The 18525-nt window shown below is 43.1% G+C and overlaps 1 protein-coding gene across 10 annotated transcripts in view; it reads right to left on the reverse strand.

Annotated features, from left to right (window-relative positions):
- Positions 1-1991: 1991 nt before the first annotated feature.
- SNX24 (sorting nexin 24) overlaps positions 1992-18525 on the reverse strand; it is a 133891-nt gene continuing 117357 nt past the window's right edge. For 5 of the 10 annotated variants that reach the window (XM_059693774.1, XM_059693777.1, XM_059693770.1 and 2 more), the window contains 4 exons: positions 10925-11019; positions 9578-9610; positions 8983-9047; positions 1992-4859 (listed from right to left, as the gene is read on the reverse strand). In XM_059693774.1, the coding sequence (XP_059549757.1) occupies positions 4792-4859; positions 8983-9047; positions 9578-9610; positions 10925-11019 (261 nt within the window). In that variant the 3' untranslated portion in view covers positions 1992-4791. Of the gene's footprint in view, positions 4860-4944; positions 5042-8982; positions 9071-9147; positions 9268-9577; positions 9611-10461; positions 10517-10914; positions 11020-18525 lie in introns of those variants that run through there. The other 5 variants (XR_009452586.1, XM_059693773.1, XR_009452587.1 and 2 more) reach the window with 5 other exon arrangements.

Consider the following 18525-nt stretch of genomic DNA (forward strand, 5'->3'; position numbering starts at 1 on the left):
CAAATTGGAGACATTTTATCTTGGTAACTGCAGACAGCAAAGGTGTTCGAACAGGCCTTCGGCTTCCATATCCCATACAATGCAGTGTATGGCTAATTTGCCTGCAAACGTCAGGTGGTCATAATAATCTGGCCACTCAGTGTATACTCACAATGCAAATGCAACAACATGTAAATTGACAGAAATCAAATCTGAATGGTGGGATATTTAAAAATAACTTACATTTATACCTTTTACTTTTTTCAGTCTTCCAATTTTTCTCTAGAGTGCATTTCTTTTGAATAATTATGAAAAGGAAACATGAAGCTTTTTTTTAAGGTAACCAACTGGAAACAAATGACCTCTTAGATATATAAAGTGCCTTGAATCTCAAAGGTCAGAGATCACATAAGCAAGCCCCTGCTGCCCACCAGGCATAGGGGCATGTACTTGATACCAGACTTGCCATCTAGTGTTTTCATTCGTATGAGCCTAATGACAGCTCTCTAGCTACAAAGCAGAAAGTGGTTCATTTTCAAAGTGCTGAAATTCGGAGACCACTAGGTAGCAAACTGTCTGGCTGCTGCTATACCAGAGGACCAATAGCTCAGGACACACCCCCTGCCAGAAGCAGTTTATTTCTTGTACCCTGAAGGGCAGGCCTTACACCAGTCAGCAAACTGAAGACTACAAACTATTGGTTTACCAAAGAATCGATGCTTTCCGCAAAAGCTTTTGAAGCAAGCAGGGCACTCTGTGCCAGGCGGGCTGTGAGAAGGACACATGTAGGAGCCGAGAACCTGTATGGAGCCAAAGGGAGAGTACACTGGCCACCGCCACACCAAATGACGGCACTTTAGTCTTGAATCATTTTCATAAACAATTTAAAACATCTTGGTATCCTTAGCCATGAGCTGTTTTATTCTACATGTTAATTAGCAATTTTCTGGATCATTGAATAAGGACTTGGTAAGATTTATTCTTGGGTTGGATTAGCTAGGACACTTTCAAAATTATTGCCCACTCGGTTTCTTATGAATTCTTAGGTTCTGAGCAGAACTCACCACCCTCATTTGTTAGTTCAGCGGTTTTGAGTTACATAAAGACAAAAACATGGCAAGGGGTGTATAGCAGGAAAAGAATTTGTTTTTGTTTTCCAACATTCCTATAATTCAGACAGCTGAGGAAATCTTTGATCTGGAAGGCTTAGAAAGTCAAAGTCCCCTCAAGGCACTTTTTTTTTTTTTTTTAAATTAAGAGAGAGTAAAAACAGTATTTGTAATGGAAAACTTTGTTGCTGTTAAGGACATAATGGCTTCTACTTAGTTATAATTCATCTTGTGAATTTCAGATTTTGGCCAAGCGTTAAATCTTAGGTGCGATATAACATAACCTACTTGGAGATAGGCTTGTGTTCCTGATCATCTTAGAGCAGTGGTTCCCAACGTGGGACACACGCCCCACAGGAGGGCAATTTGATTTTTAAGGGGGGCAATTGGAGAATGAGTTATTAAGTGAATTTTTTGCATTTCTTATGGTTCTAGGGTCCTCATATACAGTATATACATAGATATTGTGACATATTTATGCATTTCAGTTCTCTATTATGTTTTGAAACTTTGCTATTTTTTCATATTATATTATTTTTTAACAATTTCTTAGTGATTTCTTCCTCAGTACTTCAACTGTCCTTTCGTTCTTTTTCTCTTTCGTGGATGCCATGTTCTTTGGAAGCTTGGTTATGGCCTTTTAGGCTTCCTCCACGTGAATAGGAGTTCATTTTTTGAATAATAAGAATTATATATCACAGGGGAGGCATCAGGATTTTAGAGATGCTTAGGTGGGGTATGGCCCAAAAATGGTTGGGAACCACTGATCTAGAGCAATGGAAAACACAATGGCATTAATGCAGAATTAGTGACTAGTCACAGGAGTTCTGTCTGGGGGTGGGGGTGGAAGGGGTGGGGGAAAGGCTATCTGACAAATATTAAGAATCACAACAAAATGCATCATAAAACCCACAAATGGAGTTTTATTTTCATCCCTAGTTCCATCAGAATGGCCAGAGTCACAAATTTGGAGAGTTTGGAGAGGGCGCAACATGCCCATATCCCTCCTGCTGCCTACTTCTGAAGTTTTATTAGGAGTCATAGAAATTTTCACACCCATTCGGTGTTTCAGAGGGTGTGAAGGGCTTTCTCCCCGAAGCACACCAGGCCTTTAAAAACAAGGTGAGGGCCACCATCCAGCCTAGCGGGTAATTATGTCCTCTCCTTTGGATGGATGTCTCCATTTGAAATCTTGAATCTTTTTCCTCCAACTGGGACTTTAAAGACAAGTTTGCTTCCTGGGCCTCTTGAGTTGCTGCAGAGACCAGAAAGTTCCAACTCCTTCTCAGACTCCCTTGACGCTGAGGATCAAGAATAAGGTTCATTGGATGGACTTCTGTGGGATGTGCAGTGGAAGAGAGAAGTGGGTGAACACCGTCTTCCTGCTGCTGGGGCTGTGGCTGCTGGAAGCAAGGCCATTGTGGAGTAGGTGGTAGCAGCTGGACCCCTTGTTCCAGTGCCCAGTCACCAGCTCCCAGGGCACCGCTATGAGGCAGTTATGGCTCTAACAGTGACTTCCTGACCTGACATGCTGATGCTTGGATCAAAGCTACAGTGGTTTTTACCTCAATGGCTCCAGTAGCAGCCTCCTGCCTCCCTGAACTCCTGCTTAAGGCAAAAGTTGTAGCTCCCCTGGCATGTGGGTACTGGAGCTTGCTGGAATGTTCTGGAATTTGTTGCTGGAGACCCAGCAGTTCACCCTCCTCATTCTTTCAAAGATTCTGTAAGTATTCAGTTCCTTATTATTTCATTCTGTTTAAAATACCTACTGTGGTTTCTACTTCCTGCAATGGAATTGAAGTGGAATATTAAATTACATATCAAACATTTACATAAAATAAAAAATGAAAGTCATCACTAAGAAAAAGAACACGGACATTAGTGCAGTGAAGGCCTGGGCAGGGGGCAGGAGCAGGGTGAAGGGGGGGGGGGGATATCTGCAATACTTTCAACAATAAAGATAAATTTAAAATAATAAAATATTAATTCTCAAAAAATATTTCTTGAGTAGTGTGCCACCAAAGATGCTCAGTATTTATTTTTCTTAAATCATCACTATCTTGGTAAATCATAACTACTTAATGAGTATCTTTTGGCTTAATGGATGAGGTAATTAACCCTTACCTTGTCATTTTAGACATAAATATCTATGTGAATCCATGAGAAGTTGTGTGTGTATGTAGAGACAAGACACAATTTGTATTTCCAACAAAACCTTAGGAGCAGAAGACAACTTCAAGTATTTCTTGTTCTTTGTTTTTATTTAACTCAAAATAGCTAATAACAAAAACGTTAAAAAAATATCTCCAACACTTGACTATTCAGTTATTTTTGGTTGATGACATTGAGTAGTTCTTGCTTGTTCCTAATATGTGGGACCATATCTAACATAAACATATCTCTAAAAAGTTTGCATCAGGATTAAAACTTATATATTTATATCTTAATCAAATAACATGATTCAGTAATTAGTTTTGAATCTAAATATTCTTCTCTCCCATACAGAAGCTTATTAAAATTAATAATCGTAAATAATTTAGCTATTAATTAGTTTTCAATGAAACGCCCAAATAACAGCACATACATACAGGTTGCACATATGCTTATATCCTTTACTACTCAAATTATGAATGTCTGTAAGGTATACAGTGGAATCCTATCATGAACACATTTAACTTACCTTAATTCAAGATATGAGGTCAGTGAAAAGGAAACAGTAAGAAAAATAACAGTAAATCCCATGGCAATGCCACCTATTCAACGAATGGACGCCCTCGAGTAAACCAAGGTGAGTGCTGCCTATGCAGAGTGTCCCCTCAGCCAGGGTCAGTGCCCATGCTGTCTCAGGGGACAAGCATCTTGCAGGGGTAAGTGTGACGCTAGTGTTTAAAGGTATGTGCAGCCCCCAAACAAACACCAACCATTTCAATTGGTCTTCAGTGGAAGAAACAGTCCTTTCTCCCAACACTGGAGGAAAAAATGGTCATTGTAGATGTGAACAGATTTCCAACATGATGCCTGCCCAGAGGGCTTTCAAGGATATGCTTGATACTCCATTTTTTTCTCATGTACTGACATTAGATGCTAACCCCTGGATATGACTCAACTCCACTGTCACGTCAATTAAAAACGCCATGATTTAAAACGTGCCCGAATACTGTCAGCAGCATTTAATTTCCAGTTTGGCGCCTTCCTCACAGTCAGCAGTGTGCGTTTCTGTGATACCCTCCTGGTGCCCGCACTATGAATGGATCTATCCCTGGCCGAGGAAACCTCAGGATGAAAACATTAGTGTGTCACAAAATCTGAACCAGAAAGTACCGGAGTTGGTCAGCCTCAGTGTGATTCAGGATAAGATTTTCAATTAGCAGATGGTCCGAGTGAGGCCGAGAGTCACTAGGCTTTGTGGCACTGAGTGCTCCCGGGGATCTTCCCGAGCCTCGTGCTCACGGGTTTCTCAATTGGCAGCTACGTTCTAGCCTTGAACATTTGGCCTTGACCTCAGCACAGCCCTGGTTCAGTTTCTATTTTTAAAAGCACCATTCTAATGGAAATGTCCCTGCCCTGAGTGAAGCTGGGCCTGTGAATTTCACCACTAGCTAGAGCTGCTGTGTCATAGAGTTTAGGTTAATTTGGTAGGTGATCGATTTCCTTGACTACAACGTTGAAACGGGCTTCAGCTTCTTCTGGCCCCGCAGGCTTTCTACCTGGGCTGCAGGTGAGGGTAGAAGATCCCGTGGAGAACGCCTTCAATAACCACGTTAGGGAAATCTGCAAAACAGAAGGAAACTGCTTTTCTTATGTGTGCCTGTAAAACATCGCCGCATTTTGCAGAAGTTAACAAGGGAAGGCCCACCGTGACTTGGGAATCTGCAGCGCCGTGCAGTTTGGTTTCCAACGCGCTATCCGTCATGCGGCTTCGGCCTGGCGCCGCTTCAGTGTAGCACCCGGCGCTGCAGGGATGCGCGGCCAGATTTGTAGCTTATTGATTTAAGGGATGTTCTAACGGTTAATGCTGCTGGGCCCCAGCTCTTTATCTGAATGTTTTCTCCCCAGGAAGATGGATTACACTGGCAATTCAATTTCTAACAAAATCTCAATATACTTGAAGGAATTCCAAGATTTCTACTGGGAATACTTCGCTGCAGTTTTTCCACCGTGGTTTACAGCGGCTAGCTAGTTCAAGCAGTCTTCAGTATGCTTGTTCTGTGTGCTAGCTTTTAGAGAGCAGGAAGAGGGGGGCCTGTTGTCCAAATTTAAGGGCAAATTTCCGACAAAAGCCATCCTGTCAAACTTGAAAAATTGGCTGCATTTTCATAGGAGATACACAGGAAACCCAGAGCTGTATGGTGCGCTGTAGCATGTTGCAGTTATCAGGGTGGGTAACGTATGAGCGCATCACTTGAACAGGGGAACCAATCTATCACACGGCTCAGAGTCTGTTTTCTGAACTTCAATCTGCTCAGCAGTGTATCTGGGATTTATGCTAAAGCCCACCACTTGAAATAAGTACAGTTACAAGGGAATTAAGTGGTCCAATACTTGAAGACAAAAAAAATAATGCCTTCATGTATGAATCCAATGAGACCACTTAGGAGGTCAGACCTCCTCGGGGAGGGCAGCCAGGCTCCTGGAGGAGAGGGCTAGGAAGAGGGAGCCAAGCAGGTGGAAAGTCTGTGCGGAAGGGACAAAGGCTTAGGGAAGCGCAGGGCAGCAGGAGGAGCCGTGAGGAGGCCTGAGGACCCGAGGGCGGGGCTGGAGTGGCAATTCAAGAATAGGCTGGAATTCAGGCTTTATCTGAAAAGCAATGAGAAGCTATCCAAGGACTTTAAGCAGAGTGAGACACAACTGAATCGTGTCTTGAAAAGATGACTCTGGCTGCCACTCAGAGACCGGCTTGGAGCAAGTTCAAAGTGGAGATGGATTCAATAGGGCTGGTGAGGGATTTCACTATAGGACCTACCAGGTAGGTTGCTGTAAAAACTGATGAGTGAAACGAGGTGCTGGGACCTGAGCTTGGCACACAGTCAGTACCAGTTTCACTACAATGTACCGAGCACTGGCTAATTACTTGGATATAAGTAAACAGCAGTCCGTGCCCATGTCAATGGAATCCCTGAGGGGAAGGAGTGGCACAGTTGAGGCTAACTCCTCAAGACGTCCAGTGTGGTGGAGTAGGGGGTGTGAGGGGAACGTGAGCCAGAGCCAGACCACAGAGGGCCCTGTAACCACGGTGAGAGTGTGGAGCTCATGGAGAGGGTTGGGGTGGAAATAAATAGGGTGACTCAGCTGTCTACACAAGGTAATCAAGGAGATTTATTTAAAAGAATGTGTCATGAGATGAGGGAAGGGTCTATGACAGCCTTCGGGTGAAACGTGGGAAAGCCCAGGGAAGGTGATGTTTGAAGGAGGAGAAAGGGCTAAAGCTGACAAGAGGTCAAGAGGAGCCTGAATAATGTCCAGAGGGCCCAGTCGGGGTGGCTCAGTGGTTGAGTGTCGACCTATGAACCAGGAGGTCATGGTTGGATTCCTGGTCAGGGCACATGCCCAGGTTGTGGGCTCGATCCCAGTGTTGGGCGTGCAGGAGGCAACCGATCAATGATTCTCTCATCATTGATGTTTCTATCTCTCTCTCCCTCTCTCAAATCAATAAAAATATATTTTTTTAAAAAAAGAAGAGAAAATGTCCAGAGAGCTTAGCCACACTGCAGTCACTGGGAACCTCGGCAAGAATTGTTTTAAATTTCCCAGAAAAATAGAAACAAAGGCTGAAAACATATGCTACAAGAATAACATTTGATTATTAACATTTTATAAGAGGATAATATTAAATTGTTAGAACTTAAGGACAGACCCTCCTCTAACTTTGTGAGGGTCGGTATATCTGTTAAGGGATGTCCACATTCGTATCTATATTCTCTGGAAGAGTAACCTTAACATTAATGTGATGCAAGCACAATTTATCTTTAAATGAAATGCTAAAGATTGGCAAGATGATCATTAGTATAATATTTTTAGGAGAACAGGAATCTGGTTTATGAAATTGGATTGGCCAACATTCCATGAAAATAGGTCTCACTCACTGAACGCATTTACCAAAAAACTGCCAGACTGGGGCAGGAAAACAAGAGCATGGTGGCCAGCATCCCTTACCAGCTCATTTTTTACTCCAGACCCGGTCCCATTCTGCCCACCAAACCTGTGGACTTTACTTATTCTCAAACAAGAATCCCCTTTCTGTGCAAGTCATTCAGCCCCACCAACATTCTAGCAATGACACATACTTCTTACTCTTTCTAACTCCAGACATTTGCCCCCTGATGTCCTTTCCCAGAAAGTTCCTCCCATTCTTTATTGTTAAGCCAGGTGCATAGTGCATGGTGTTTAATAAGCTAGTGGATTGGATTTAGGGGTTATAAAATATCTACCCTCTTCCATAAAACATCCTGGCTATTCTAGTCCACTCTCTACACTTCCACAGGAATTCTAAACAAATGCATAAAATATCTGAGTATAAATAATACCTGCAAAAAGTACTTGTGGAACCATTTTCAAAAGATAATAAGAAATATATATATATCTCTCCTAAATGACCATTCAACCATTTGACTGGTAGCTATGACGCACACTGACCACCAGGGAGTAGGCGCTCTGACAGATAGGTTAACTTGCTGCTGAGGTCCAGCCGATCTGGACTAGGCGAGACTGGCCAGACACACCCTGGAGCCCTCCAGCAGTCCCTTCCTAGGTCCCGATCATGCACTGGTGGGGTCCCTTGGCCTGGCCTGTGCCCTTTTGCAATCCGGGACCCCTTGGGGGTGTCAGAGAGCCACAGGTCAGGCCGAGGGACCCCACCGGTGCACAAATCTGTGCACGGGGCCTCTAGTGCTTAATAAAACATTGCCCATTTGAATCTAGACAAGGTTACATTATGAATATTTGTTAAAATAACATTTTGTTAATATACTTCAACTACTATAATATGGTATTTGTTAAACATGGAAAGCAAATGCTAAAGAAAGGCAATTACTGCTATGAGTCCATATTCTTACACAGCAAAGGCGGCTCTCTCTTGTCAGGGTGCTAGGAATGGTACCTTGACACAGCAGGGCTGCATCCTGGCCAGTGTTCTTTAAACGACAGCTAAGTGGGCGGTCTGAGTACAAGCTCCCCTGCTACACAGAACAGTCCCCTCTCTCTTGCTTGGGATACGATTTTACTGTCATAACGTAGGAATGGTTTCAATAGATAATTTATCTATTGCTGTTTAGTTACTCTCAGAAACAAAGGCTGAAAATTCACTATATTCAAAGAACACAGAGGGAGAAATTAGGCAACAAGGGGTTCACCCATCAGCCATGTGAGACTAGGCAAGGTGGTGCCTCCCTGAGCCCTGATTGTCTCATTAGCCAATGATGACACCTGCCTGCCTTTTCCATAAGGTTGTTCAGGAAATGAAATAACATGTGAGGATGTACTCATGAAGAGATGCACAACAAAACGCTTTGAGAGGGACCGGGAAATGTAAATTTCTTGGCACAAAGAAAGGGCTCAGGCTAAAACATTGGTTACAATTATACTTAAATTATTCATTATATTTAAATATACAGCTTTAAAAAATATATATTCAGCCATTAAAGGCAGCAGATACCTTTCTCCCTTATTCCTCTAATTCAAAATGGCCTGGTAAGAGAGAAAGACAAATTATATTTCCTCCAGAAAGGCTTGCCCCAATTAAAATTCTGAATGTCTCTTACACCAAGAGCACTGGTTTATTGGCAGATTATTAAGCCCCGGACCAATGTCACTCCCTTAGACCTGTATTAAAAACGTGGTTTATGTGGTGCAGGGTCAGATCAGTAAAGAGCTGTTAGCAGATGACAGGTTTGATTACCGCTGGCTGCAGGCAAGACGTATGGATCCCGGAGGAACAGCAGCACCGGCTGGTGGGACAGCTTGCTGGAAAGGTCAAGAACAGGCATGTCAGCATCAGGGGACGACGGTAAACAGAAAACACTACAAACTAGCTTTGAGGGGATCAAACTGCTGTGCCGGGGCATCTCAGGGTTTCTGTATCTAACAGTGCGGGCGAGTAACCGCCAGCAGAGGTAGCGGGAGCAGCCCCGTGCGGCGCGCTTCTTCCCAACATTTTTTGTGGAATTTGAAGTAGACAGACAACCTAGACAATAAATCATTGCTGAGAAGCATTTTTTTTTAATCTTGTACGTATGATTATTGATAAGAATAGCATTGATAAGAATTGCATGAAACAACGTAGGGCTCTGATTCCATTGCTCCTAGATGGAACTGGTCACTTCTAGACCTTCCTATCAAATATTTATCATCTCAAAATCAATTTCCGAACAAAGGTTTTCAAGAAAATTATGACTTGAAACACTTACACCATGGTAACTAGACTTTTAACAAAACTACGGTCCCTTTCTGGATTTATACTATATACCTCCTAATTGACTACTATTAGTTCTTACCTTGACTCTTCAGATTCTGTCTCCTCAAACGACCTAAACATTTTTTTAAAGAAAAGAAAAGGACCATATAAGTCAGGTCAGTGTTGATGCCAACAAAGGGGGGAGAAAATAGTCAGTATTCCTAAAGCTCTAAGTCAGGAGGCATTTTGAGAAAAGAGTCAGGTGTTTTCATGAAGTCCCCTCATGACTGATAATGTCATTCTAAGGAATCTTAAGACTGCAATATTCAATTTTCCTGAAGATCACTTAACAAGCCTAGGGTTCTACTTCTGGATTTATATAATGGAGAAAAGATTTCACTCATTCCCAACATCTCCTCTTAAAAACACACAACCACATATGAATCCCAAACCCGAGTAAGCGCATGCAAGTTGGAGCAGGATACGCTGACAAGGCCTCCTGTTTGGTGAGCAGGGGGGACAACTGAGTGGAAAGTGGCCCTGCGTAAACACTGCCGGCAAGGGAGCCTGGATGGGTATCTGGCTTAATAGGACTTAGGGTGTGGTTAGCAGGAATGTCTTGTAGGCAGTGTGGGTCCTTCAGGCAGGTCTGGAGGCAGCGAGAAAATGGATAAAGCCATCTTTCCTCTTGGAGTTTCAGAGTCTGAGGTGATGTGTTTGTAAATGGGCTTAATACATCAGGGATGTTGCTGACAACCTTCGGTGACCAGCTCAACACAGGTGCCCATCAAGTGAGGCTCCCAGAGCTGGGCGAGTAGCTTAATTTCAAGTTAATTCTTCAGAAGAACTCCTCCCAGTGGCTGCTGATATCAAATGCCTGGTTCCTTGGTAGATGGGTCAGGGTCTGCAGCCCCACTTGGAAGTTCCCGAGGGAGAGGCAGGAGAGCGGGGAAAGACAGCTGGAAGGCCCAGGCTCTGTCAGCTTTCGGGAGAGAGATCTCAGGAGCCACTTAGTCCCCGGGTTTCAATTTGCTCAACTCTAAAATACAGGGAGTTGTGTAAATTGATCTTTAAGGTCATTTATAACTTTGAAATAATATATGTGCCAAGAGGATATAGACTTTGCTCAAGTGTGCACAAATAAACATATCAGTCCCTAAATAGGATATCTAGATTCACAATTTCCATCATGTACCACCGCTCCATGTAGTAGCATAATTTAAAAAGTCAGCTCCTTAAATCTAAACCTGAGTTACTGAGCACTGGTCATTGGCCACACTCTGGGGAAGAAGGCTCAGGAGAAATTCCTTTGACTACAAGCAGGGGGCGAGCGAGGGTGCTGTCCCAGGCTGCCCCTTCTGGCACCTTTGTGGGATATTTGTTAGGCCAATAAGTGATAGACGACTAACATAAAATACATGTCCAATAAGTAAACAGCAATGCTTACCCACAACTCTCCGCCTTTGGTAGAGATGGCAAGTGCCGTATGTTTAGGAAATCAAGAAACAGTTTGGGAAGTTCTTCATTTTCTAAAATGACAGCCTGTGAAAGCAGAACACAGACTTAGAAAGTAAAGTTTGCTAAGCAATCAATCAAATAAACTATTTCAAAAAGTCATAACCATCCATCAAAGTTCTTACCAGCATCGTTCCTCACCATCAATAGGAGGTGCGGTCCCCCAAGAATTTCACCTGACACGAATTCAGACACACACATGTGCTATTCAGTGTCAGCACATGCTCCTTTTACCTATTCGTCCACCCAAACAGGATTTACAGAGCATCTACTATTCAGATGCTAAGAGGCCAACACAGTGGGACACCAGGGAGACACAGCTCCTGCCTTCGAGGGGATTCTAATCCAGAGTGAGCATTTCAAAAACGTAGGAACATAACAATACTGCCACAATACGTACATCAGACTTTCCTTCCCGAGTGATAAGGTGGTCTGGGGTGTGTGTGCGCGTGCGCGTGCTCACCTGTGCACTTGCTACAAGAGACCACTATTGTTTAGGAAATACTAGACATGGCTTTTTTGTTGTTGTTTTTTTTTAACAGCTATCACCTGTTTCAGCAATAGGATCAACTGACATTTATTGCTATTTGGATAGTTCCACTTAAAGTGTAACAACTTTACCACTAAGTGTAAATCAGCGTATATGCTGAAAAAATCCAGAATTGTTCCATTTATAGAGCTCTGCTAAAGAGCTGGCATAATGGCATAACCATGTCTGTTCTCAGGTACCCAAATAATGCAATTTCAAGTAGAAATTTAGTGCACAGCTGTTAAGTACATTTTCATACATATCTATTTTTAAGAGTCGGCCAGAGCGTGCCAACTACCTGCACATTTGCCGCTCACTCCTTTTTGCAAAGGTCATGGAAAAAGCATCAATGAATGAAATTAACCTCTGTAATTAATATAACTATTTTCAAGGGTCATTTTCACAATGTACCATGGCTATTTTTCCCCCAACAAGCACATGTCGTTTAAAGAACAATGAGAATAATGGTGAAATATCATTCACACAGCTGATCAGGAACTCTGCAGGGTGGTGCATACGGTACATAACAAATGACAAAAGGAAGGTTGAATTATGTGTGCCTTGTATATGCATAATTCCATGTATTGTTTTTTTGCCATATTTTACACACTGAGCTAGCCCATTTCGTACAGTTCTGGAATACTGTTACCTAGTTCAGGACACATGAATGGAGTGAGCAACTACGCAGGTTGCCCGTCCTAGCGGTCTGACCTCTGTACCACACTAGTGCTCAACCCTTCCTGCTGTTCAGTCCCTGGAAAGGGATCATCTCGAGAGCCAGTCCTGTCTGCGGCTGTTACAGGTCCTTATACACCCCATTGTGCCCACTGAAGTTTAAGGAATAAACAAAAGGCAAAAAGAAAAGTGCTTGGGGGTTACACTTTATTAAATAAACAAATAGCATCTATTCTATTAGGCACTGGGATATGGTAGTGAGTACAACGATCCAGTAGAGTATGGGTTAGTAGAGAAAATTGGTGACAAACAAGTAGACAACACACATAACCTAAACTTCCTTAGAATATAGCGATATGGAATTGAAAAACTCTGTCACTCTCCAAATGTTTTCCCATCCACCCATCCACCTGCCCACCCACCCATCCATCCATTCACCCACCCATCCTTCCATCTATCTAAATGTTTACTCTTTTCTTTATTATAAAAGTAGAAAAATGAAACATTCATAAAATAGAGAAAAATATTCCTCTACCCAGAGGCATACTTCCATTACTATTTCAGTTAATTTCCTTCAAATCATGTGACCTTCATCTGAACTTTTATCTACCTGAGGAAATTTTGGGGTATTCAAAAGGTCATGATTTCAGTGCCCAGAACTCTAGGTTCCAGGCACCATCATACAAATGAAGCTTCAAGGCATTTTTGACATAACATGAGCTGCAGTGATTATCTACTTGTTTCTAGCTATCAGGTTAAGAGAATACCATAATCTGTATTTGAATAAAAAAGCTTAATGTTGTAACAAATAAAACCCAAGCAATAGTTTTAATTATGTGTACAAGTGGTAGCTTTCAGATTAAAATAACGGGGGGGGGGGCTGTAACATTCTTATCTCCACCCCCACCTTTTAAAATAAATTAAATCGATAACAAGTGTGGGACACTTTTAATGACCTGAACTACTTAATTTCCAGGATCTTTAGACATGTCATCCATCACCGCAGTATGGAGGAAGACATCTCTTGAGTGTTCAGGGGGTTACTTTGGTTTTATTAATGCAAGATTTAGGGAATTTTAACAAGGTGAATTGTTTATTTGCCTTGACAGATTGGCTTACAATGCACTGGCTACATCTCCAGCATGATCATTAATGACAAAAGACAGGCAAAAAGCTGTTTACACTGCAACACCAGGACGGGAATGAATCCTGCTCAGCCTCCCCAAACAGAAGATTCCAAACAGATGATGGCATTGTTTTAGGTAATACATGCTGGTTTTTTAAAAAGGGAATATAGAAACCTCCAGAAATTTGTGAGCATTTCTGCTGAATGTTCACTTGATATGCTCACATGATATTTTCCACAAAGCAAAGGCCAATATGGATTTCAGGATTTACAGTTATCAACAAAGTGGCACTGAGGAGTTAGTTAAGCACTCAGTTACATGGTGAGAGTATTTCTTAAATTCTGCTAAGAAAGTTTGTAAGAAAATAATTAATCCTTAAGTCCAAGCAGAGATAGAGTATAATATAGGAGAATGTACCTAATTTAATACGATATATGTAAGTGAATGGCTGTCATGAATTGGTGGAGAGTTGCAAAAGAGGTTCAACAAAATCCTTTGGTTCGTAAACACAAGATCTCATCCCATGAGAGACCCAACAGTGAAGTGGGGGCTCACACTGTCCATTTATATCTTCAGTTTCTTCAAAAGCTTTTGCTCAAGGAGAACCACTCCTTCTAGAAGCTGCACCCCAGGGCCATCCCACATGCTTGGGACCACAGTCTGGGCTAAATCACCCAACTTTATTCAGTAGATAAGCTCTTAATTAAATATATATATTAAGAGCTTATCTTAATTAAAATATATATATTACATTGTTGAATATCTAATCTTACTTCTCCATTGTTTTAGCTTGCTTCTCTTTATTTGTGATTTATCTTCAATGGCCAGTCATTTTCATTCCTTAGAGAGGCAGTGTTGCATAGTAGGAAGCTTAAAAGCAAGACCTGGGTTCAAATACTTCCTCTACCTTAGAGGGTTATTGGGAGGATTGGATGATGTCTCCAAGAGTCTCTGACACACAATTAACATTCAATAAATGCTAATTTGTTTCCTTTGACTCTTTTTGTTGTCTCAATTCCTACCAACCTATTTTATCGGGTTCGGAAGTTTGGATTATTGTCCGTCTAGCAAACAGGGCTTCTTGGCCCTCAATGATTCATGGATCCCTTTGAAAACTGGATGAGAGCTGAGGATCTTGCTTGCTGAAAAGGACACATACATATGTAATTGTGCTGACAGTGCCAGAGGTTCCCAGGCCCGACAGCCCAGCCCAGAACACCTGCCATTAGCAGCACTGGCTAGCAGCATCTGGTGCCTGCAGCATTGCTGGGCGGCCCAAGGATGGCTGCCTTCTTGCTCAGTTTCCTCCTCCTTTGTCCATTAGAACCCCACTGGAGTGTGTGTCCTGCTATTAGAACTCATTAGCGCTTTCAGCTCTGAGCTGTGGTGGAAAATACTTGTCTGCCGGTGAGGCTACCCTGGTGAAGGATTCTTTTAGTCCTGATCAGCAGCAAGCTAACCTACTGGTCGGAGCATCTGCCCCCTGGTGGTCAGTGCATATCATAGTGACTGGTCGACCAGTCCACTGCCCCCTGGTGGTCAGTGCACGTCATAGTGCGCAGTTGAGCGACCTTAGCATATCATTAACTTATTACGCTTTGATTGGTTGAACAGACAACTGGACGACCGGGCACTTAGCATATTAGGCTTTTATTATATAGGATTTAATTTTTTGTTAATCCTTACTGGAGGATATTTTTTCCATTGTTTTTTAGAGAGTGGAAGAGAGGGGTAGAGACAGAGAGAAAGAGAGAAACATCCATGTGAGAGAAACACATTGATTGGTTGCCTCCCGCACACTTCCTGATCAGGGCGGGGATTGAGCCTGCGACTGAGATAAGTGCCCTTGACCAGAGCCCAACTCACGACACTTCAGTCTGAGGGCTGACACTCTAACCACTGAGCAAACTGTCAGGGCATAAGTGTTTAGCTAATAACTGATGGCAGAGTTCTGACATTGCAGGCAAGCTGGGGCGTATGGCTGGGCATCTAATGGATGCAATGAAACATCAGCATTCAAAATGAATGTGACAAGTTGAAGAAAAACTTGAAAATATATCGCATCAAATTACAATTTACAGGTGTAAGTACTGAGGAGGTTTCGGTACGAGTGGGAAAGGAGCTGAGCGATCCCCACCCTCCACTGAAGGCAGCACGATCTTCCTCCAGAGGACGCGGTCACCCAGAGGGGTGCCGAGCAGGGAATGAGGCAGGGAGGCCCAGGAGGTATGTGGTCTTTATGTTAACTAAGCGTTCTGTTAAGGAGGGTGATGGTTTTCAAAGCCGCTGGAATAAGAAGAAAGTACTGTCCAAAACAGCGGAAAAGTCATCTCTAACTGGAACATGTTCAGTAAAACAAGCAAAAAAGGCACATGCATGGGAAGAGCAGGCATCGTAACAGCTGCTAAACATCCTGCGCTCAGAATGCTGTTAGTTGCTCTTTCAGGCACATGCAGACTGGAGCTGCTAGAGATTGAACAGAAAAACTCACTAAAGAAATTCCTGTCCAGTGTATCACTTAGGAAGTATGCAGGTATGCAGACTAAAACCCAGATTATTATTAAGGTGCACAAAGGAAACTGGTTAAAACAAAAAGCTGTAACAAGCGTGTGATACACTATGTAACAGACTTTGCTTCTGCTATATCCAACTGTGATAAATATTAAAACTGGGTAACCAAACGCACCTGGTAAGAAGCAAATATATATATATATCCACACAATGTTACTCATTTTCAGAAGAATACATGACTCTCCTTAAAATAAACAGATATTCCTTCAGGAATATCACTCTAGAAATATGGTGGTGGGGGGAATTCCATGCTCTACAAAAAAAATTACCAAAAAAATTGCCCAAATTGGGCAAAAACAATAGCATTGCTACCAGCATCCCTTGCAAGCTCAATGTTTACGCCAGGAGAAATGTCTTTTATTGACGAGGTGCAATTATCATCATGTAGCACAAATCACAAAATCCCAATTTTTCCACCTTATCAGCTTTATAAAATCATGTTCCCAAAGGATCCCATTGATTAGTTGCACATGCTCTTTCTGTGACATCCCAAATACTTAATTGTCAGTTATCTTTTCTTCTTCGGTAAGTAAAATGCACTCACAAAATTACAGAGGGACTTGTTCCGCCTTAACCTTCGTGAGGTGCCATCATGCAGCGGAAAACACCGGGAAAATATCACAGGACAAAGCCGTCCGACAAGGGAGACATATAAACACTGTAATGATTTCCCACGAGTTTCCATTTTAGAAAATTGTCACTACGGCGAGCGTACACGGTGACACATCTCCACCGAGGACGCGGGGAAATCGAACGCTGGCATTCTAGTTAGGTCCAAACCTACCCAGCAGCCAATTATAACAGGAACGGAACATCTTATTGAAAACTTGGACACGACCACTTGGCTAACCTTCCAAGATCGCTGCGCAGAGATGTGCTGTCTTCACGGATTTAATCCTTTTATTCTCCTTTCAAAAGATTTAAAAAAAACACACAACACAAACAAACCCACATTTCTTCCCCTTGTCTATCACGGTTTGTTATACACAGCAGGGAAGCTCTCTGTCACAGGGAACTGAACTAAGGCGGGAGGTTTCCCTGAGTCTTGAAGGCCCTTTTCCTAGCCCATCTAGAGTGATTTGAAACGGCCGATTGCTGGGGTGACAAAGTTCATGACGGTCTTTCCTCGCCTCACCAGGAAAGATGCCTCATCGCACACCTACTTCGGAGGGGCAGCGAAGAACAAGGAGGGAGAAAAATCAATACTCCTCACTGCAGTGAGTGGGCTGCGGTGTCCGCGTCCCCTGGGACTGAAACTTACCCGCGCACAAGGCTCTGGCGTCCTCAGTCTTCACTTGCCCGCGCCCGGCACTTGCTCACAATTTCACAAAATGAGCTACGGTAAGGTGATCAAAGCACCACTTTCAAAAAGCCAGCCAGTACACAGATCTACCAAGGCTCGTGACCTCCTCAGACCTAAAAATCAGATGTGCTTCTGAGGACCCCACTGCACCGCCCACTCTTAGTAAGAGAGACTGTTCCCCAGACATGTCTGCTCCGTGCCTGGAAAAACTGTACTACTCATAGAATTCCAACAGACATCTGTTACGGTTTCACAGGCCTTTATAGACTGTCCTGCGAGAAATCTGAGGACCCGCACTCAAAGCTGGATGCTGACGAGGGCCTATTTGAAGTGGTCAAGACTCTATGAAAAGAAATAATGTCATTTCCCTTCAGAACAATTGGAAAGAAGAAAGAGCATTTGTAATCAGATGGCTAAAAAGGCAGAGCTAACCATGAGACAATAGAAAGTGTCAAAACCAACCGTCTTTTGAGCTACAGTGGGGCCTTGACTTACTTAGTTTAATTAGTTCCGTGACGGAGCTCGTAACTCAGATTACTCGTATGTCAAATCAAAAAGTGAACGAGTGAGACACGTGATGCTGGGCTGATGTTGTGGCATTCACTGTCACGTTCGCTGCACCAACTAGCGGTGGGGTATCTGAAGCTGGCTCGTAACCCGAATATTAGCTCGCAACTCAAAGCAAAAAATCGGCCGAGAGATGGCTCGTATCTCGAAAAACTCGTTAGTCGGGACACTCGTAAGTCAAGGCCCCACTGTATTTTAACAACAAAATTTAACATCAAAATTTATGTTCTGGAATATTTATTCCTATAAAATGCTTATTTAACACCTGCTAGGTAAAACCACTGGCTTGATGGCTGCAAAGCAAACGTGACCCTGCCCTCCCAGGCCTCCCAGTCTAGTGGGGAAGATGGACTGTGTTCAACTAATCACAGCGACGAATGTGAGCTTACAAACTGAAACAACTACCTCACAGGAAGTAGAATGCTGTCTACAAAGTTAGTAACAAAGCACCTTATTAACCTGTGGGGTGGAGGAAAGCTTCCCTGGGGAGGCGGTCCTACAGCCGGGGGATGAGTGAGCCAACAGGAGAAGAGGAGTGGGGCATTTCTGGCACAAAGCACAGCCTGGTCAAAGGCCTGTGGAGGGCGAACATGGTCCTGGAAGAACAGAAGGGCAGCGCGTGGCTGAGCCTGAGGAAACAATGAAGCTGAGCACTAAGGCAGGAGAACCTGAGCTGGACAGGCTGGGGGGGCTTCAGGGCCAGGAGAAGGATTTTGCTCTTTCCCCTCCGGATTTGGGGGCCATCGAGGGTGTCACCTGGG

Source organism: Myotis daubentonii, chromosome 4, assembly GCF_963259705.1.
Source record: "Myotis daubentonii chromosome 4, mMyoDau2.1, whole genome shotgun sequence".
NCBI classification, from domain to species: Eukaryota; Metazoa; Chordata; class Mammalia; order Chiroptera; family Vespertilionidae; genus Myotis; species Myotis daubentonii.